The sequence below is a fragment of the Carcharhinus amblyrhynchos genome, chromosome 31 (assembly GCF_965287045.1).
Source record: "Carcharhinus amblyrhynchos chromosome 31, sCarAmb.v2.hapA, whole genome shotgun sequence".
Taxonomy (NCBI): domain Eukaryota; kingdom Metazoa; phylum Chordata; class Chondrichthyes; order Carcharhiniformes; family Carcharhinidae; genus Carcharhinus; species Carcharhinus amblyrhynchos.
This window is the reverse complement of record NC_137354.1, coordinates 11,230,960-11,253,799: the sequence shown is the minus strand read 5'-3', so window position 1 is coordinate 11,253,799 and position 22,840 is coordinate 11,230,960. Positions and strand designations below refer to the sequence as shown.

General features: G+C 43.1%; 1 protein-coding gene across 3 annotated transcripts in view; it reads right to left on the bottom strand.

Moving 5' to 3' along the window:
* Positions 1-1,088: 1,088 nt before the first annotated feature.
* LOC145360548 (2-oxoglutarate dehydrogenase-like, mitochondrial) overlaps positions 1,089-22,840 on the bottom strand; it is a 96,927-nt gene continuing 75,175 nt past the window's right edge. For 2 of the 3 annotated variants that reach the window (XM_080215821.1, XM_080215822.1), the window contains exons 18-23: positions 20,214-20,285; positions 17,183-17,308; positions 12,876-12,948; positions 11,268-11,431; positions 3,948-4,102; positions 1,089-1,435 (exon numbers count right to left, since the gene is read on the bottom strand). In XM_080215821.1, coding sequence (XP_080071947.1) covers positions 1,312-1,435; positions 3,948-4,102; positions 11,268-11,431; positions 12,876-12,948; positions 17,183-17,308; positions 20,214-20,285 — 714 coding nt within the window. In that variant the 3' untranslated portion in view covers positions 1,089-1,311. Of the gene's footprint in view, positions 1,436-3,947; positions 4,103-11,267; positions 11,432-12,875; positions 12,949-17,182; positions 17,309-20,213; positions 20,286-22,840 lie in introns of those variants that run through there. The other variant, XM_080215823.1, reaches the window with a different exon arrangement.

The window sequence follows — 22,840 nt, the reverse complement described above, 5'->3', positions numbered from 1 at the left end:
ATTGGCAGCTTGCTATATATACCGAGCAAATCATTCAACCAAGTTTGAATACAAATCCAATTTTTGCATTCATGAAGGATAATCAATGCATCCCTGATAAAACTAGCAGAAACCTTCCCCAATATGCAGCCATTTTCTGTTGCTATTTCCATATTCCATAGCAGGGTTGTAGCCCATTCAGATACTTATATTTGTAATGCAAAATATATTTCAACAGAATGCTGAATCATGAACAATCTTACAATTCCTTCCACAAGCAAAGATGATCTTGAATATTTTCAATTTTGTTACTCATCAGATCAAACTCACCTGCAGAATAAATACTGTAATTTAAAATATCACGAAGTAAGATTCTCAGTACACCTATTCTACTGCCGAAAGCTCAATTCTAAAGGCAACTTGCTGGTCTCAATTTATTTTCTGGGGAGGAGGGGTAGTGGTGGGTAAGGAAAAATAGAAAGTATTGCACAGAACAAATCCTTAGTAGGCTGGTACAGTATAAATTCTCCTCCCTTACTTTTCGAATAAACTCCCACTCCGCCCAAAAGAAACATGCTTCCTTTGATTGTAAACGCCCTCAGCAATGGGTAGGAGCCAACAGGACATCACAACAGGCCTCTTATTATATACAGACAAAGTGTCAAATTGTGCTCATTAAGTATTTTCCAACTGCCCTTGTCATGGTGTTTTGTGCGAGACTAACTAGTTGATATTCTTTCATGAGGCATCAACTATATGTAGTGAAGTGCCTGTTTTATCTTAACTACAAGTATAATCTTTGAGAAAGCTGAATGATAATGTTAAAATACTTTATTATTGTAGCTACCCCAATAGTGTGCCTTCCAAAATTGTAAAGACGACGACCCCCAAAAAAACCCGCAGTACACTAATTTTTAACTTTGACTGAACAAAAGTGATTATAATGCATAAAATGACAGAAGTATATATCCTTTTTTCCTGGTTCTCAACTTGTTTGTTCACATTTTACTTAAACACCAATATGAAAAAAAACTCTATTTCAATGAGCCGCTTACCTGGCAAAATAACCCACCCATAAATGTTGCCACCATCTTCTTGGGGGCGGGGGGGGGGGGGGGAGGAGGCAATTAGGGAAGCGATGTCCTCATCCCATGAGCAAGAAAAAAATCTGAAAACATTCATTAGACCTCATTTATGTGAGAAATGAAAGCAATGGGGGAAAATATAAGAAACTTGGAGGAATTGCTTGGGCATTATTTCTCAATGGTTTAAGAAGTGCATTTCCCTGAACAATACCCAAGAGTATGTCCACAAGGATTGGTTCCATTCAGTCTAGGGCGTCATACCCTTAAAGGCTTCAAGATTGAATGATGCATCCAGGAGTTCCTGCAGCTCTATGAGGTGAGTGTTCTTGTTACCTGTGGCTGGAGCTGGTGAAGGGTCACGCCCAACATACCTGTAGGAAAACAAAGATGTCAGTTTAAACAGAGTGAATGTTGACGTGAATCCCAAATATTTGGACATAAAACACACCAATTTTCACTATCTGTTTTCCTAACATTCAAAACTTACTCTTTTAATTACTTAGTGATCTGGCAAAACAAAAACACTGAAAACAATGATACAATGACAAACTGGATCTTAATTAAATTTAATGAGCATACTTTAAATTGAAGATAGTTTGCAAAGATAGGCCAAGAAAAGATTGCCTCTGCCCCCAAAACAGGCCCATCCATGGCACTGCCAACCTACAATGCAAGGGGGTCAGGGCACTGCCCAGTCATGTCCCTCACCACCCGGGGGCTATACTCACCTCCTAGTCCCTGGTATGGTCACCATGACTGAGTTTTGGAAACTAGGAGTGATTTTATGCTGACAGCAAAGGGGAGGGGGGAAGGGGGGGGTGCAGGGGTGAGAGGAATGAAGAACCTCAGGCAAACCCAGAAGCAATGGCATTAAGCTGCTTAGAAATATTTAAATACATTCAACATCATTAGTATTTCAGTTCACACCCTCATGGGCGATCATGTCGGTGGTGGTGGTGGTGGTCCGGGGGGTGGGTGGTGGTGGCGGGGTGGTGAGTGGATTTCCAACTGAGATCTCACCATCATAAAATTCCATTATGGCCCTCTCCTGAGAATTAGTGGCCATAACAGGCTTTGCGCCTGTGGTGAATGGACCCAAAAGTCGTGGCCATTAAAATCTGAAACTGCACACCAAAGAAAGCACCGCTGTGTGCTAATATAAAATATAAACAAAGCACTGGAAATATTCAGCAGCTCTGTGGAAAGGGAAATTGAGTTAAGTTTTAACTTGAACGCGACGCTTTTTAACAATAATTGTGCTCATGAATTTCTAAGAAGTGATGAATTCATGTTGAGCATTTTTCCAGTTTGTCACATTTCCAAGGATTGCAACAATACCTAAGAAATACAGAATTAAAATGTACTTGACATCAGCAAGCTATTATTTTGGGTTCTCTCTGGTATACAGTTGCAGATATTAATATACAGCAACCTTATTTAATCAGCATTTAAAATGAGAAATACAAAGAAAACTTGTATTTATGGAACAACTGGTCAGATCTTTCAGACCATCCTTTGAATCATTTTTTGACATGATTGTAAGGAGAGGAATAAAACAAGCAAATTGGATGTTGCAAGTCCACAAACTGTGAATCTTTTACAGGCCAATTAGTCCATTTCTTTGTGAGATCCAAGGAAGAAGTGTTGACCAGCCTCTGGACTTCAAGTAGGCATAATGTGGAGATGCTGGCGTTGGACTGGAGTAGACACAGTAAGAAGTCTCACAACACCAGGTTAAAGTCCAACCAGTTTATTTGATAGTAAACCCACAAGCTTTCGGAAACGCTGTTCCTTTGTCACACCTGACGAAGGAACAGCGTTTCCAAAAGCTTGTGGGTTTACTATCAAATAAACTGGTTGGACTTTAACCTGGTGTTGTGAGACTTCTTATCTCAAATAGGCATCAGGGGCCTCAGTTCAACATTTCATTCCAAGGTTAATGCTCCCTCAGTGCTGGAATGAAGTAGAACTTCACAGTGCAGGAGGCCATTCATCCCATCAAGTCTACACCAACCACAATCCCTCACAGGCCCTATTCCCCTAACCCCACATACTTATCCTTCTAATCCCTCTGACACTAGGGTCAATTTAGCACGGCCAATTAGCCTAATCCACACATCTTTGGACTGTGGGAGGAAAGCCACGCAGACATGAGGAAAATGTGCAAACTTCACCCAGACGGTGACCTAGGCCGGGAATCGAGCCTGGATCCCTGGCGCTGTGAGGCAGCAGTGCTAATCATTGTGCCACGTGTTGCATAAGATTGCTCAGCAGCTCATGTGAAAAACTTACACTATTGTAAAGAGAAAAGGCTTGCATTTTATGCCAATTTTCATTATCAAGCATGTGTCAATGTGCTTTACAACCAACAAAGTATGGTTACTGTTGTAAAGTAGCATACCCAGTAGCCACTTTATGTACCACAAGGCCCCACCAAACAGCAAAGTGGTAATGACCAGAAAATATGTTTCTTTAAAAAAGTGACACTGGTTGAGGAATAAATATTAGGCAAGATATCAACACTTTCTCTCCTACTCTTCTATGAAATAGTGTCATGGGATCTTTTACATCATCTGAGGGCGATGTTTAACATCTCTCCTGAAGGATGGTACCCAACTCTCAACACTACATTGGGAGTATGAGTATAGATTTTATGTTGAAGTCGATGGAGCTTAAAGGCACAAACCTACTGACTGAGGCACAAATGCAGAGCCATAGCTGACATATTCTGAATTGTCTGTGTACCTTACAAGTTGTGTCACCTGGTGCCAACACAACCTGAACTGACGCCAAACTCCAATTTTGTTCTCTCTTTCACAATCATTCATCTCAAGCAACATATCTAGAAAATGCAATGAAAATAATTCAAGTCTACATACTTACCAAACTGGCCTTTTAAACCGTAATATCACTCTCAAACGAGGCCTCACATAGTCATAGTAGCCGATGTTCTTGTGCTCTTCTTGACACCAGACAAGTTCCGCGCTAGGATATTTGTTAATCTCCACTTTCAGAAGATCAAAAGGAAATGGTGATATCTGCAAAAGGGGGACATCAGAATACAGATAAAAATGTGGAAAAAAATTCAAGTCCTAACTAAAACTGAAGAAGTGGTACCTCTGTAACCCTGTGCAGGGATGTTTCTGAAAAAGACACAACTTGTACAATCTTCAAAAGGCTGATTACTTAAGCTAATTATGCACAGATATTTTCATGGCAATTTGGAGTGACGTATGATACACAACTACAACTGCCTATTACAGTATTGGATTCTAGTATTAGCATCATTTTAAACTGCAATTTAACTACATAAGCTGAAACTAAAAGTGCTTAATGGATTGATTTTTAAAAAATGAGCCTGTGAAACTGATTGAGAGTTATACTATGCTTCATGTTTACTCACTAAGTAGAGTGACATTAAAAATCTTTTAGCAAACAGGAAACAGTAATTTTTATTGGAGCTTGAGAACATATTAAAGAACAAAGAAAATTACAGTACAGGAACAGACTCTTTGGCCCTCCAAGACTGCAGTCACCCTACTACCCGACTGAACTAAACCCCTATCCTTCTGGGGACTATATCCCTCTATTCCCATCCTATTCATGTATGAAGAACAAAGAAAATTAAAATTATTCTTCATGGCAATGATCCTTTCACGTGACCAGTCATCCTTGTGGTTTCTGAATGAAGTTCAAATTGTGAAGCAGGCTACTTTGAGCAAAGGACTTGCACCAAGAACTGGGTTGATACTTGCCACTCAGTACTTCTTTTTTAAGAATTAATTTTATGAGATGTGGACTTCACTGGCTAGGCCAGCATTTCTTGCTGATCTCTAACTGCCGTGGAGAAAATGATAGCGAGCCACCGTCTCGAGCCACTTAAGTATAAATGTGGCTACAAGAGCCGGCCAGAGGCTAGGAATCCTCCTGACTCTCTAAAGTTCCTGTGGTGTAGATAAACAGTCAGTACTGGATTTTGACCCAGCAATAGTGAAGGAACATCAATGCAAGTCCAAGTCAGGATGATGAATGACTTGGAGGGAAATTTCCACTTGGTGATGTTCCCACATATCTGCTGCTCTTGTCCTTCTAAATGGTAGCAGTCATAGCGTTGGAAGGTGCTGCCTAAGGAAACGAACCTGGACTAGTTCCTGCAGTGTATCTTGTAGATGGTACACACTCCTGTCACTGGTCATCGACAGGGGAAGGCAGTGAATGTGAAAGGGTGCTAATCGAGCAGGCTGCTTTGCCCTGGATAGTTAAAGCTTCTTGAGTGTTGTTGGAGCTGCACTCACCCAAACAAGTGGAGAGTGTTCCATCATATTCTTGACCTATGCCTTGCTGATGGTGGACATGGAGGATTCCATGCTGCTGGCTGGCTCTTGTAGCCACAATATTTATATGCCTTGGCAAATCAGTTTCTGGTCAATGGTAAAGTTTAAAGCACTTTGTTCCTTGTGGAACTGTTTAAATCATTTAAAAGCATTTTTGTGGGCTTTTTGTATTTACCTCTTTAAGAATTCTGAGGGAGTGGTTAGAAGGGAGTTGTGGACCAGCAAGCTTTAAATCAGCGCCAGGTTTAAAAAGAGACCTGATATAGACAGCGGGCAGCGGAGTGAGGAGGAAGCAGAGTGAGCTACTAGGGCTTAATATCAAAAGGGCTTGAGAGAAAAAGGGCCAGCTAAGTTCGTGTGGAAATTTTCAATACTACTACAGTGAATAATGGAGGGGCATGTGATGTGTTGTTTCTGTATGATGTGGGAACCAGTGGACCCCAGGGTCCTTCCCAGTAACCATGTCTGCAGTAAGTGCAAGTTGCTGGAGGAGCTCCAGCTCAAGGTAGATGAGCTGGCCTCTGAGCTACAGACGCTGAGGCTCATCAAGGGGAGGGAGGGTGACATTGTCAATGGGGTGCAAGTGACATCCACCCCCCCTAGGCTGGCTAACTCTAAGGGTCAGGAACAAGAGGGGGGTGGGGAGTGGAGGAAGGGGGGTGGGGAGTGGAGGAAGGGGGGTGGGGAGTGGAGGAAGGGGGGTGGGGAGTGGAGGAAGGGGGGTGGGGAGTGGAGGAAGGGGGGTGGGGAGTGGAGGAAGGGGGGTGGGGAGTGGAGGAAGGGGGGTGGGGAGTGGAGGAAGGGGGGTGGGGAGTGGAGGAAGGGGGGTGGGGAGTGGAGGAAGGGGGGTGGGGAGTGGAGGAAGGGGGGTGGGGAGTGGAGGAAGGGGGGTGGGGAGTGGAGGAAGGGGGGTGGGGAGTGGAGGAAGGGGGGTGGGGAGTGGAGGAAGGGGGGTGGGGAGTGGAGGAAGGGGGGTGGGGAGTGGAGGAAGGGGGGTGGGGAGTGGAGGAAGGGGGGTGGGGAGTGGAGGAAGGGGGGTGGGGAGTGGAGGAAGGGGGGTGGGGAGTGGAGGAAGGGGGGTGGGGAGTGGAGGAAGGGGGGTGGGGAGTGGAGGAAGGGGGGTGGGGAGTGGAGGAAGGGGGGTGGGGAGTGGAGGAAGGGGGGTGGGGAGTGGAGGAAGGGGGGTGGGGAGTGGAGGAAGGGGGGTGGGGAGTGGAGGAAGGGGGGTGGGGAGTGGAGGAAGGGGGGTGGGGAGTGGAGGAAGGGGGGTGGGGAGTGGAGGCCTCAGCCTCTCAATCTGCACAACAGGTTTGAGGTTCTTGCTTCCAGTCTGGACGAGGACGAGGGAGGTGAGGTTGGTGAGCAAACTGCACACGGTACAGTGATGCAGCAGGACATAGGCAAGGAGAAGGTGAAAAGGAACATAGTAGTGATTGGGGATAGTGGGGTGAAGGGTATTGACACTGTCCTTTGTCACAATGACAAAGTGCACAGAAGGGTGTGTTGTCTGCCTGGTGCTCGGGTCCAGGATGTCGCATCTGGGCTGCAGAGGAACCTGGAGTGGGAGGGTGCGAATCCGGTCATTGTGGTACATGTGGGTGCCAACGACGTAGGCAAAATGCGAACTGAGGATCTGGGGAGGGAGTATGAGAAGCTGGGAATGGAATTAAAGAGTAGAACCGACAAGGTGGTTATCTCTGGGCTACTGCCTGAACCAAGTGCAGACGGGCGTAGGGTTGATAGGATTAAGGAAGTGAATGGGTGGCTCAGGGATTGGTGTGGGAGGAATGGGTTTGAATTTATGGGGCATTGGCATCAGTATTGGGGTAGGTGGGACCTGTTCGGGCGGGATGGGGTTGGTTTGAACCGTGCTGGGACCAGAGTGCTGGCGAATAGAGTAAAGAGGACTGTAGACAGGGCTTTAAACTAATTGGGGGGGGGAGGGTGCGAAGGTAGGTGACATTACGGGGTCTAGAGTTCAGGAGAGGGTACAAGTAAGGGAAGAGGCCGAGGATGTCCCAATAATAGAGGGAGTAGGGGGCGTGAGTATGGTTGGTGGCGTTACGGCAAATAGGGTCCAGGTGAAGGCTGGGATGAAGGCACTTTATCTGAATGCACGAAGCATTCGGAATAAAGTGGATGAGCTGGTGGCGCAGATCAGCACAAATGGATATGATCTGGTAGCCATTACAGAGACGTGGCTGCAAGGTGACAGGGACTGGGAGCTGAATGTCCAGGGGTATCAAGTGTTTAGGAAGGATAGGCGGGAGGGAAAAGGGGGGGGCGTAGCTCTGCTGATTAAGGATAGCATTAGGGTGGTAGCAAGGGATGATATTGGAGCCAAGGAGCAGAAAGCGGAATCGTTGTGGGTAGAGATTAGGAACAGCAAAGGGAGGAAGACGCTGGTGGGTGTCGTCTATAGGCCCCCGAACAATGATCTGGAGGTGGGGCGGGCTGTTAACGCGCAAATAAGTGCGGCGTGCAGGAATGGGACGGCCGTAGTTATGGGGGATTTCAATCTACATATTGATTGGTCGACCCATGTTGGACGCGGAGGGCTCGAGGAGGAGTTCTTGGAATGCTGCCGGGATAGTTTCCTGGAACAGTGTGTGTTGGAGCCGACGAGGGAGCGAGCTATCTTGGATCTGGTGTTATGTAATGAGGCGGGTAGAATTAGGGACCTTGCGGTGAAGGATCCTCTTGGGGAGAGTGATCATTGTATGATGGAGTTTCTGGTGCAGATGGAGGAGGAGAAAGTGGGTTCCCGGACGCATGTCCTTTGCTTGAACAGAGGGGAGTACGGTAGGATGAGAGAAGAATTGGCGAATGTGGACTGGGGGAGTGTGTTGGAAGGTAGGTCTGCTGAGGAGCAGTGGAGAATCTTTAAGGAGATCTTTCTTGGTGCTCAGCGGAAATTTATTCCGATGGTCAAAAAGGACAGTAGGAGGAGAGGTAATAAGCCGTGGATAATGAAGGAGGTGAAGGAAAGTGTTAAATTAAAAGCGGAGGCGTTTAGAGTAGCTAAGAGTAGTGGGCGAGAAGAGGATTGGGAGAGGTTTAAATGTCAACAAAGATTGACAAAGAAGTTGATAAAGAAGGGTAGGAGAAACTATGAAGCTGGGCTAGTGCTTAATATAAAAAAGGATAGCAAGAGTTTTTATAAATATATAAAAAGGAAGAGGCTGGCTAGAGTGAACGTTGGTCCCTTAGAGGATGAGAAGGGGGACTTAGTGGTAGGGGATGGGGATATGGCTGAGGTCCTGAATAACTTTTTTGTTTCTGTCTTCACGGAGGAGGACGTGAATAATTTGCTGGGTGTTAGAGATGGAAAGGTGGTAGGACTGGAGGGTCTTAATGACATTACTGTTACGAGAGAGGCGGTGCTCGACAGACTGGAGGGGCTGATTGTGGACAAGTCGCCAGGACCGGATGGAATGCATCCGAGCGTTCTGAAAGAAATGGTGGAGGTGATAATGGATGCCTTGGTGGTTATTTTCCAGACGTCGCTGGATTCCGGGGAAGTGCTGGAAGATTGGAAAGCGGCTAATGTTACGCCGTCGTTTAAGAAGGGTGCCAGGCAAAAGGCAGGGAATTATAGGCCGGTTAGTTTAACGTCTGTTGTAGGTAAAATGTTAGAATCTGTCATCAAGGAGGAAATAGCGAGGCATCTTGAGAGGAATTGCTTGATAGAGCAGACGCAGCACGGTTTCATTAAAGGGAAGTCGTGTCTGACAAATTTACTGGAGTTCTATGAGGATGTGTCTAGGGCAGTGGATAGAGGAGAGCCGGTGGATGTGGTCTTTCTGGATTTTCAGAAGGCGTTTGACAAGGTACCTCACAAGAGGTTATTGCAGAAGGTCAGGGGACATGGAGTTGGGGGTAGGGTGTTAGCGTGGATAGAGGATTGGTTGTCAAATAGGAGGCAGAGAGTGGGGGTCAATGGGTGCTATTCAGATTGGCGGATGGTGACTAGTGGAGTGCCCCAGGGGTCGGTGCTGGGGCCTCAGCTATTTACCATTTATATAGATGATCTGGAGGAGGGAACCGAGTGTAGGGTGTCGAAATTTGCTGATGACACCAAGATTGGTGGAATGGCAAATTGTGCGGAGGGTGTGGAGAGTCTACAGAAGGATCTAGATAGGCTGGGCGAATGGGCCAGGAAATGGCAAATGGAATTTAATGTTGGCAAGTGCGAGGTGGTCCACTTTGGTAGGAATAATGGTAGGAAGGATTATTACTTATGTGGCGAAAAACTGCAGCAGGCGACGGTGCAGAGGGACCTTGGGGTCCTTGTGCATGAGTCGCAAAAACCCAGCTTGCAGGTGGTCAGGAAGGCGAATGGGATGCTGGCCTTCATAGCGAGGGGGATTGAATATAAAAGTAGGGAGGTCTTGCTGCAGCTGTATAGGGCATTGGTGAGGCCGCAGCTGGAGTACTGTGTGCAGTTTTGGGCGCCGTACTTACGCAAGGATATTTTGGCCTTGGAGGGAGTGCAGAGGAGGTTTACTAGGCTGATACCGGAGTTGAGGGGGTTGAGCTATGAGGAGAGGCTGAATAAACTAGGCTTGTACTCGTTAGAGTTTAGAAGAATGAGGGGAGATCTCATTGAGACGTATAAGATGATGAATGGGATGGATAGGATAGAGGTGGAGAGACTCTTCCCGCTCAGAAAGGATAGTAGGACTAGGGGGCACAGCCTCAAGATAAAGGTGGGGGGGGGGGGGGTGGGGTTTAGAACAGAGTTGAGGAGGAACTTCTTCACTCAAAGGATGGTGAATCTCTGGAATTCTCTGCCCGTTGAAGTGGTGGAGGCTACTTCGCTAAATATTTTTAAGACGCGGGTTGATGGGTTTTTGATAAGAGAGGGGATTAAGGGTTATGGGGAGAGGGCGGGAATGTGGAACTGAGCCACGACAGATCAGCCATGATCTTATTGAATGGCGGGGCAGGCTCGAAGGGCTAGATGGCCTACTCCTGCTCCTATTTCTTATGTTCTTATGTAATCCCTAGGATGTTGATAGGGGATTCGGCAATGGTAATGCCATTGAATGTCAAAGGAAGATGGTTACATTCTCTCTTGTTGGAGATGGTCATTGCCCGGCACTTACATAGCCCAAATGCTTGTTTCTATGTGTCAGCTCTTTTTGCAGTTGGACATGAACTATTTCAGTATCTGAGGAGTCATGAATGATGCTGAACATTGTGCTATTATCAGGGAACATCCTGCTTTTGGCCTTTTAATAACAGGTAAAGAAACAGTGAAACGTTCATCCCTTCACTCCAGGTTCTAGAGTGTGCAGATCTAATGTGCTAGTTCATTTTCTTTTTGAAGAGTATTCATTAAATCTGCAGAGACTGCAGTCAAATACATAGATTACTGCACATTGCAATTATATTGACCAGAGAGTTCTGGTTTTCTATTTATCTCCACACAATGTTTGCTTTCATGAATGGAAAATCAAAGTCAGAAAAGTGCAGAACTCCAGCAAAAATGTGAATAAGTTCAAAAATAAGATCTTAAAAAATATAATAAGGAAGTCCCAGAAGAATAAAGTTTAAGGGAGACGTACAGGGGAAGGTTTTTCACACAGAGGGTGATGAGTGCCTGGAACGCACTGCCAATGAAGATGGTGGATGCAGCACAGGTGTATCTTGATAGACACATGAGTGGGAGGCGAAGAGAGAGACAGAAACTGTGTATGGGCTATAAATAAGGATTAAGAATTAGTGCAGGGTTGATTGGCCAAAGGGCCTGCTCCTATGCTGTATTGTTCTTTGTTCTATAATTTTGACACACTGAACCAGATAGCCATTTCTGCACAAATCATAATACCCAGACCTTTGCTTCTCTAAGCATTTAAGCGTTTACCTGTTCCAGCCTAACAATAGCCACCTCCTTCTCCATTTTCCTGTTTGCTCTTTCTTTTGCAAGGTCATAATAAACTTTGCCTGTGCAGAAAATTAGCCTCTTCACATTATCTGGACTTTCTGTTGCAGGCCCTTCGTCAGATATGATGCGTTGAAATGTTGTACCTATGAAATAGCAACAATATTTATTAGTAGCTTGCTTCAAAATATGCATCATTGGACAGGGAGACACAGTGCATCATATTTGCACTGGGATTTTCTGTCTTTTTGAATGCAAAATTAATATAAACTGATCATCTGATGTTATACTTGGATATTGGCAGATTGTTTAATAATTTAAGAACTCCAACTCATACAAGTACATGTAAAGAACTGAATTTATACAAGACTTATGAAAGATTCTGGAGTATTATGTTGATTCCTCATCTTGCACAGAGATGAGCAATTTTTGAAGGTCTCAGTAGAAACACTATCAAACGTCCAGTGCTTCTGTCGTTCTGAGCCAAATTTACAAGTGTCTGGGTACGGCCAGAATGTTGATGGACATTGAGAGTTTCAGTGCAAACGGATTGCTATTTTCCTGGCTCCTTTCTGAAAGGCACGAACCACTTCACACCCAAGTCTGTGAGGCGGGGGGGAGGTAGGACGGCACAGGGGGTAACTGGCAAGTGACAGGAGATCTCCCACTAAGATCAAACCTTCACTCCTGTATTTCATTTTGGGTACTGAAAATATGGTTATACCTCTGTCGCTTTTGGAAGAGGAGATTAGCTTACTGGAAGATGCAGGGTCACTCAACTTGATCAGAGCGGGCACTGCCTCAGAGGTCAGTAGCACATGTAGTTTAGAAACTAGACTACAGGAAGCATCTCTATGTGGTCACTGGCCAAGTTTAGGTCATTTATTAAGTTTTTAAACATATCTGGTCTCATTGCATGGCGAGGCCCTGACCTTTACCCTAGTAATCAGATGGTTAATACAATAATTTCAATTTTGGGAAAAATATTGAACATTTATAACTTGATTCTCTTCAAATAATGGTGCTACAAATTGCATGGGAGACAAATGGACACCTTTTCAACATTTTCAAATGCTACATGAACAACCGACCAGTGTACATATATGAAATTAAATGTTTCTCTATATAATTCTTCAAGTAACTTTCAGTTGTTTAAAATCAGGTTACTCACAGGTGGTGCGTGGACGCAACACAGACAAAACAGCACCAGGTTATCACTGGCTCATGAAAAATGTTGGGCAAGATATTGGGAGGTGGCGCATTATTTGCTAGCGACGGGATTCTCTGGACCTGTCAATGGGAAGTCGCATTGGGGTCACCCCACGCCAGTGGGAATCCACTGGGGTGGGGGGCTGGCAGGACTGGAGAACTCCCCTCATCGTGAATGGCTGAAGAATTCCAGCCTTTACATTTGGTGATATGCAAATGAGTTTGAGTGGAAGCTTGAGCAAATGTCTTCAATGTAGAAAACCCATGCAACCCACCTGGGTTACTGACTGATTGCCCAATACTGAAACTTCACTTCCTAATGTCAGTATCGAATTTTTCGCAATTCATTCTTTGTGTTGATACTTTTAAAACAAAATTTACCTTCTTTCATTTCATCAAAATGGGACTTGGCTTCCGGATGTCTTAGCAGAGATTTTGGTGTGAAAATAATCAACTGAAATAGGAAAAGTGTCAGAAGTTTACTACGAACTAGAAGGGCAGAACATTAAGAACGCATTTAAAAATTAACATATATGCCAGTGATGTACTTTTTTATTTTTTTAAAAATTATTACTGTCACAAGTCGGCTTACATTAACACTGCAATGAAGTTATGTGAAAATCCCCCAGTTGCCACACTCTGGCGCCTGTTTGGGCTCACTGAGGAAGAATTTAGCATGGCCAATTCACCTAACCAGCACATCTTTCAGACTGAGGTGGGGGAAACCGAAACAACCAGAGGAAACCCATGCAGACACAGGGAGAACATGCAGACTCCACACAGGCAGTAACCCAAGCTGGGAATCAAACCTGGGTCCTTAGCATTGTGAGGCCTCAGTACTAACCACTGTGCCATCCTCTATGACAGTAGTTAGTGATCAACAGGCCAATCCCATTTTTACGTAGTGCCATTTTGCTGGATATACTGCTTTTACGGAATGAAGTGATTGGGCTGTGAAGTATGCATGCTGTGGCACTGGCTGCTTTCTTCAACACATTAGACCTCTAGAGAACGCACTTCACTGTTCAATAATCAACATAGTTATCATTGCTAAACTATTATTGTGATTATGCAATCATATAAAGGCGGCTATGTGTTTGTTAATGAAGGAAAAACCAGCCCAATGTTTTATGTTGCAATTTATTAATATCTTTGTGCATTTTATCGTAATTGTGTAGTGATTATGAGCTTGCACATGACCAGTTTGGGCAGGGGGAGGTGGGGAAGAGGTGGTGGTGGTGGACAGAGAGAGAGAGAGAGAGAGAGGCCTCAGTCGGAGTGAGACCACAGCCAGAGTGAGGGGTAAGGCTACTAGAAATTGGAGCTGAATGGCTAACTACTGGTAAGCATTTCTCTCTTTAAATTCAGTAGTTTAGTTTAAAGGTCAATAAGCAACTCCGCCAGTTAGCTAAGTGGCGGTTATCTGTCAATCAATTGAAGCCCGATTAGGATCTCAATAAGTGTGAACACTTCAGAATTCTAACTGGTGTGAGAGTCACCTCAACCTCATTCAGAGTGAGGTCACAGCCAGAGAGGGGGAAAGGCTATCAGAAATTTGGAACTGAGAATTTGACGCTGTGAGGAAAGACGTGCTTTCTGTTTTGTTTCCTTGCTTTCTAACTTTTAAATCCCAGCTGTGGTCTAGTACAGGACACAAGGGAAAGAGTTGATTGGTAAGTAGTAAGGTCAGGTAAGTATGTAATCATTCTACCACTTGTAGGTTCAGAAATAGTTCTTGTGGTTTATAATTTGTAAGGGTTATATTTAAAACAAAAAGTCTGCTCTAAATTTGAAGACAAAAACTACAAGACTAATTTTTAAAAAATTCTCTAAGTAAAGATGGCTGGGCAGGTGATGAGCTGATTTTGAATGATATGGGAGCTGGCAGATCCCACTGCAAGCTGCAATGGCCACATCTAAAGCAAAAACAGAATTGATGAGCGGGAGTCTGAGTTTCAGATGCTGCGCCACATCTGGGAGGGGAAAGAGTTACCTGGATGCTTTACTTCGGAGGTGGTCACACTCTGTACATTAAATACCACAAATTGAGTCAGTGGTCAGGAACAGCAGGGGGTGACTGCAAGTGAAACAGATAGAAGGATCCTGAATTCAGGAAAGGAGAGGCCTCAGCTCTTGACTTTGTCCAACAGATTTGAGGTATTTGCTCCTTGTGTAGATGAGGAAGAGGGCCGTAGGGAGGATGAGTTAGCTGACCACTGCACCATGGTACATGAGGCCATTCAAGCGGGGGTAGCAAAAACACATGGTAATTATAGAGGATTCCATAATAATGGGGATTGATAGCATCCTTTGTAAACAGGATTGAAAGTGCTGCACAATATGTTGCCTGCCTGGTGCCAGGGTGGAGGATATTTCTGACTGGCTTGAAAGGATATTGGAATGGGAAGGGGTGGATCCAGTTGTTGTGGTCCACATTGGGACAAATAACATGGGCAAGACTAGGAAAGAGGACCTGTTTGGGGGTTATCAGGAATTAGGAACTAAATTAAAGAACAGGTCCTCGAGAGTTATAATCTCTGGATCACTACCTGAGCCATGTGCGAATTGGCATTGGGATGAGAAAATTAGGGAAGTAAACAAGTGGCTAAAGGAGTGGTCCGTGAAATAATGCTGAATAAAGAAATGGGAGAAGAACTGAATGAATACTTTGTATCAATCTTCATGGTGGAAGACATCAGTAACATACCTAAATCTCAAAGACAGTCAGGGGCAGAGGTGAGTATAGTGGCCATTACTAAGGAGAAGGCACTAGGGAAGCTGAAATGTCTGAAGGTGGATAAATCAGATGGACTACATCCCAGAGTTCTGAAGGAGATAGCTGAAGAGATAGTGGAGGCATTAGTGATGATCTTTCAGGAATCACTGGAGTCAGGGAGCATCCCAGGGGACTGGACAATCGCTCATATTGCACCGCTGCTTAAGAAGGGAGGAAGGTAAAAGACAGGAAATTACAGGCAGTTAACTCGACATTGGTAATTGGATAATGGATTTGAGTCCATTATTATGGATGAGATTTTGGAATACTTGGAAGTGGAAGTATATGGTAAAATAAATAAAAATCAGCATGGTTTAATCAAGGGAAGGGTAGGGTGGGGGTTGTGGGGGGGTGGCGGTGGTCAAGTCTGACAAATCTGTTAGAATTCTTTGAGGTAGTAACGAACAAGTCAGACAAAGGAGAGCCAGTGAACATTATGTGCTTGGATTTCCAGAAGGCCTTTGACAAGGCTGCTGACAAAGATAAGAGCTCGAGGTGTTAGAGACAAGGTCCTAGCATGGAAGGAAGATTGGCTGACTGGCAGAAAGCAGAGAGTGGGGATTAAAGGGTCCTTTTCAGGATGGCAGCTGGTGACCAGGGAGTTCTACAGGGTTCAGTGTTGGGACCACAACTTTTCATTTTATACATCATTGATCTAGATGAAGGAACTGAGGGCTAAGTTTGCAGATGATACAAAGATAGGTGGAGGGACAGGTGGGATTGAGGAGGTGGGGAGGTTGCAGAAAGACTTGGGCAGGTTAGGAGAATGGGCAAAGAAATGGCAGGAATACAATGTGGAAAAGTGAGTTTATTAATATTTTCTAAATGGGGAGAAGAATTCAGAAATTGGAAGTGCAAAGGGACTTGGGAGTCTTTAGTTCAGAATTCAGGAGGTTAACTTGCAGGTTGAGTCGATAATTAGGAAGGCAAATGCAACATTAGTATTTAATTCGAGAGGACTAGAATACAAAGCAGGAATGTACTGCTGAGGCTTTAATGCTCTGTCTGATCACAATTTCAGTACTGTGATCAATTTTGGGTCCTGTGTCTGTAAGGGTGTGCTGGGCCTGGAAAGGTTTTTGAGGAGGCTCATGAGAATGACCCCAGGAATGAAGAGCTTGAGGGATGTTTCAGGGTTTTAGAACATAGAACAGTACAGGCCCTTCGGCCCTCGATTTTGTGCCGAGCTATGTCCGAATTCAAGATCAAGCTATCCCACTCCCTATCATTCTGGTGTGTTCCATGTGCCTATCCAACAACTGCTTGAAAGTTCTTAAAGTATCCACTATCACAGCTGGCAATGCATTCCACATCCCAACCACTCTCTGAGTAAAGAGGATCTGTAGAGTTTAGAGAAGGTTGGGGCAGTGTGGGGGGGGTGGGTGCGAAGAGGTGTTCTCATTGAAACTTACAGAATACTTAAAGGCCTGGATAGAGTGGGCGTGAAAAAAATGTTTCCATTAGTAGGTGAGACTGCCATTCAAGGGCACAGCCTCAGAGTAAAGAGATGACCTTTCAGAACCGAGATGAGGAGAAATTTCTTCAGCCAGAGGGTGGTGAATCTATGGAATTATTTGCCACAGGAGGCTGTGGAGGCAGGTCATTCTATATATTTAAGACAGAGATAAATAGGCTCAATTAGTCAGGGCATCAAAGGTTACGTGGAAAAAGTGGGAGAATGGGGTTGAGAAACTTATCAGCCATGACTGAATGGCTGAGCTGACAGCATTATTCTCCTATATCTTATGGTCTTAAAATTGTAAGGGTAAACTCCATGATACCAATTTTAAGGAAAATCTTTTTTATGGAATGAACCCAATCCTAACATTCCTACTGTAACTTTAAACTCAAAAGGCGTTATTACAATAATATTTTTCTCTGATGAAATTTGAAATAAGGAAAGTTTTTATACCGGCTTCCTAAATGGTAGCAGCATCTGTCTCCTCAACACATGAAAGTAGTTTGCCGGCGTGGAGCAGTTCACTATAATCCAATTGCACTCGTACAGTTGTGTCACTTCGAAATCTTCAGTGTAATCCTGAAGAAAAAGTCAGAGTATTTGTAAAATTCAGACAGCAATCATGCGGCAAAATATTTGCAGTTTTTCTTGGAAATATCACGCAAGTTTACTTTAAATCATCACTTGTCTTTGCACTCTCAGATAGCTATCATAAGGAAAATCATTCAGGAATATGTTTTTTTTTAAGCTGAAGCACACTGTGATAATAGTTTACACAGAGCCCTCTGTGAGATTATACTTTAAATCCTCAACCAAAACTTGAACAGATTAATCAGAATTTATTCTTACTGAATTAAAAAGCAGGAGACTGACTGGAATCAAGTCATTCTACTTGGGCTGGCACTTTTGTTCAAAAATTGCCTTTTGTAATTTATTATTCATTTGTTCAAAAACAGTTTTTATTTAATTAGTCACAAGTTGGCTTACATTAACAATGCAGTGAAGTTACTGTAAAAATCCTAGTTGCCACGCTCCAGTGCCTGTGTGGATACACTGAGGTAGAATTTAGCACGGCCAATGCACCTAATCAGCACGTCCTTTGGACTGTGAGGAGGCAGGAATCAGAGCACCTGGAGGAAACTCACACAGATACAGGGAGAATTATGCAGGCTCTGCAAAGACAGTGACCCAAGCTGGGAAGTGAACCTAGGTCCCTGGCACTAAGGCAGGAGTGCTGACCACTGTGCCTTCGTACAATTAAATGGTACAATCTTGCTGTAACCTTAACACACAAATGTTATGACACCAGAAGCCAATCAATCTAAAATTTTTTATCCATCTAGGGAACATTTGGGTAAAATACTGATTACTGATGTTGCCAGTAAAATGATTTGTGTAATACAGCACAGTACTGCATCTTTGCTCTATACAAGCGTTGTAGCTAATTAATCTGGTTTCGAAACAAAGGTGCAATCTGCAAGGGTTATCTGTTGCTATGGTTTATAATAGGTGCTTGCCGACAGCCTTTTAATGAGTTTAGTTGAACATAGCACAGTTCAATGTTTCAATGTACTGGTTAACCAAAGAACACATTAAAGTAAAAGGCATAAACCCAGTAACTTTCCTTCATTTTCTTTCAGCAATTTAATTTTGTGCAAAGGTTCAGTACTTTAAAACAGCAAAAGCATTGAAAATCTGAATTGTAACAACTCACACTTGCCCAAATCAATTTAATTCAGATCTAAAAGGACAATATATGCTGCCTAATTTTAGTGGACAGTACACAGAGTTTTGGAGATATATCTTTTGCTGAATGGATTTCAACTTCAGATTGCATTGGTACAAAAAAAAGTTAAAATTTGGGACAATATCTAAAGGGGGGGGAGGTCTTGTGGCGCAGTGCTAGTGTCCGTACCTCTAAGTCAGAAGCAAGTTCAAGTCTTACTTCAGGACTTGATAGGCAGAACAACTACATCCATAATGTAGCCAAACAGATTGATTATCAACCTGTAAATCCTTCCAAAGCCCCAACAGCAGTTGGCAAGAGTGGGAGAGTTTCCTGGGCAGCCATACTGTAGAAGGCAAATGGCTGACCAGGCATAATCATGGACCAATCCAAGGAAATCCATGGTTGTCAATGCCCTCTTAGGTCATGGGGCCTGAAGGAGGAGAATCTAAAAGGGAAATTTTTAATTTATTTTCTCCTTTCCAGGTTGTTCGATGAATTCAATGACTTCCACATGACCATCACCAACTCAATTCTGATTTACAAGCTCAATCTGCAGCTTGAGTTAGATAAGGTTAGTTCCAACTCCTCCCAAATACAGAACATCTCAATTTATTTCCAATGAGTCACAAAGCTGGTGACTCAAATTTCCTGTTAATTGAATCTACACGCCTTCCTTCGCTAAAAAGCAAAATACTGTGGGTGCTGAAAATCTGAAATAAAAGCTGGTCAAATGGCAACATTGGATAGAGAAACTGTTAACCATAAGAACATAAGAAATAGGAGCAGGAGTAGGCCATCTAGCCCTTCAAGCCTGCCCCGCCATTCAATAAGATCATGGCTGATCTGTCGTGGCTCAGTTCCACATTCCCGCCCTCTCCCCATAACCCTTAATCCCCTCTCTTATCAAAACCCATCAACCCGCGTCTTAAAAATATTTAGCGTACCAAAGTGGACCACCTCACACTTGCCAACATTAAATTCCATTTGCCAGTTCCTGGCCCATTCACCCAGCCTATCTAGATCCTTCTGTAGACTCTCCACACCCTCCGCACAATTTGCCGTTCCACCAATCTTGGTGTCATCAGCAAATTTTGACACCATACACTCGGTTCCCTCCTCTAGATCATCTATATAAATGGTAAATAGCTGAGGCTCCAGCACCGGCCCCTGGGGCACTCCACTAATCCCTTTGAATGGTTTTTCATCAGAACTCTTCCATTGTTTTGTTAATTCTCGCACAGGTGCTAGACGCAAAGCAAAATGTTTCATATTTTAGTCGGGGTTAAGGATTGAAATCATCTCATCTTTTTACATTACCCCTTTAAAAAAAGAGGTGTGCAATTTCTGCAGTTCAAGCATTCACATAATGCTGGGTGACGCAAAACCAGTGACATGAGATTTCTGTGTACTTGATGCAAAAGAATTGATTGTAAATGGGATTTGAAACCAGTATAAAAATAAAAACCGTACAAGGGATTTCAGAGTACACATAGGATAATGTTTGATTCAGTTCATGTCCTTTATATTTATTTACAAGCAGCCAGGCAAATATCTCTTTAAACCTTTCAATTAAAAATTTCTACCTGTATTTTATATATGCAATGAAGGTGCATCAAATCTGGTTAACAATTAATACTGTCAGTTTTCTGCACTCTCACTTCATTCTGAATGTTTTATTTTACATGGATGCTATTTTACCATTACGTGTCTATTCTGTTTGTGTAACCACAAAAATGGACCGATATTTAAACTCACAGGATATACATCCGAATCTTCATTGCACATCTGTAGGAATCGTTCTGGTCTGCCTGAAGAGTGCTCCGGACCCTAAATTATAAAAGGCCAATGAAGTAATTGGTATAAATCCCCAGAATATCCCATTCTGAAATGGGATGAAATAGCTTGAATACTTAGTGCTATAAATTCTCAGAACAGGTGGCAGCATTGAACTGATTCAATACCCTTGAACATCAAATCACAATTTTCCAAGACAAGGCTACCAGAAGACAAGGAACTTTGCTTAATTTAGATATTATCTGAACTTCAAGATTTTGTTAGAACATCCAACCCTTATAACCTTCTTTTAAAATAGATATCATCAGTCCTCTTGGATTCACCAGCATTTAAAGTGGTATTGGGTGCTGTAACAAAATTGAACCTTGGAAACAGTGGTGGTCAGATAGATACTGTAGTTGCTGAGAAAATTGCTACTTACAGAATTATGATACAACTTGGCCAAGCAACCACAAATTATTTTCAAAACTGCTTGTTTGATCACACCCAATCTACCACATTAAACATTTACTCCTTCCATTACCAGCATACAGTGATTGCAGTGTGTGCCAACTACAAATGTACACTGCAGCAACTTGTCAAAGCTACTTCAACAAGCCTGTAACATCTACTGCTCAGAAGGACAAGGCCAGCAAATTTTATTTTTTATTTATTCATAGGATGTGGGTGTCAATGGCCAGGCCAGCATTTATTGGTCATCCCTATTTGTCTTTGGAAAGGTGATGGTGAGCTCCCTTCCTGAATCACTGCAGTCGATGTGGTGTGGTTCTTGGATTTTGACCCAGCGACAGCGAAGGAACGGTGATATATGTCAGAATGAGGCTTGGAGGGGAACTTCAAAGTGGTGATGTTACCATGCATCTGCTGAGGTTGCAGGTTTGGAAGGTGTTGTCAAAGGATGTTGCAGGTTTGAAAGGCACTGTTGAAGCTCCTTTGTGGGAGCAAAAGCAGTTATCAATTCCCCTCTGAGCCAAATAATATTCCAACTTGGAGTAGTAATGCTTTTCTTACACTGTCACTATATCCTGGAACTCTCTCCCTAACAGAACTGTGGGTGTACCTACACCACATGGATGACAGCAGTTCAAAAAGGTGGATCAACACAAACTTCTTGAGGTTAACTAGAGATGAACAATAAATACTGGTCTTGCCAGCAATGCTCAAAGCTCACAAATGAATTGAAAATCACTGATTTTATGATGATAAGCAAAGAAACCAATTTACACAGCTCGACATTACAAACAAAACTTATCTGGCTAAGCAATTAAATTTTTTCTGATGGCTGAGTGTGGAATGTTAGCCAAGACACCCAGAGGACTCATCCTCTTCTTTACATAGTGCTTCATGTCCATCTGCACTATTGAGAGGCACCAGGGCCTTATAACCTAGTACTTAAGTTGAAGTATTCAACGTTGACTGAAGGACGTAGACAATGGAATCTGTGGCAATTGTGTTAGACTGGTTTGTTTCGCTAGTTTCTTACTTATCTAAAGGTTGTGCTTCCATAGTTTGGTTGTTAACAAAAACCAAATTACAGAAAATATTTTCAGCTATATAGCTTAAAAAAACTAATTTAGTAAAGATATTAGTACTACATTGTCCAATAAGACCATTTTTCAAATTATGTTTGCAACGACTCTCATTTAAATTAGCTTTGTAATACTACATTAAATACTGTTGCCTAAACTGGTGCCCACTTTAGCTTAATCAAGGCAAAGGTTTATCTTTGCAATTTCAGCTTATACATTTGCAATATTAATTACAAGGCCCTAATCACAAGATGGATGAAGCTTTGATATTAATTATCTCTTACATAAGTAAGAAGCACTAATCAACTCAGTAAATTAGAGGCAAAAGAAGTGCAACCATGGGCACATTAATGATTGATGGTCAGGATTTTTAAAGTAGGTTTAAACCTTTAGTGGAAACAAAATCTCTGACAAGCAGCAACTTATTGCTCCTGCTTTTTAAAAGTCGAGCTGAAAATAAGCTACCCCTGGTTTGTCTGCATCCCTGTTTGTACAAATCTTGATAAATTAGTCAATGAAATTCAATTATTTATTTTGATAGCTCTCACTAATTAAATTGGGGGTTGACTTCGAATGTCTTCCTTAGAATGCAGCTCTTGTGGCTGAACCTCCCCTTGTTGCTCTGGAAAATGTGCAAATCATTCTTAGGATGGTGCACCTTTCTGGTTTTAAAAAAAAATCTTTATTATTGTCTGTTCTGTAAAACTTCTGTTGAAGGCCTGGGCTCATTAAAATCCACACTCCCCCTGAACACCTGGCAGCCTTCCAAATCACAGCAGCACTCCATTCTACATTAGCAATTGTCCTGGGTTCATTTCCCAAGTGTTACCAGATCTCTGAAGGCTTTGATTGATAGAAGCCTTCAATTTCACGAGGGAGAACCCCTTGCTTTTCCTCAGGCCCCATTTTTTAAAAACACTGCAATTTTTACCCAAGCCCCTGACCTTCCTCGAAAGCAGAAATATGTTACAATGTTTGTTGTAACCATTCTTGCCTGCAAAGCTTCTTACTGAACCCATAAGTTTCATTTTACCACATTTTCCTTTTACTGTATTTTTT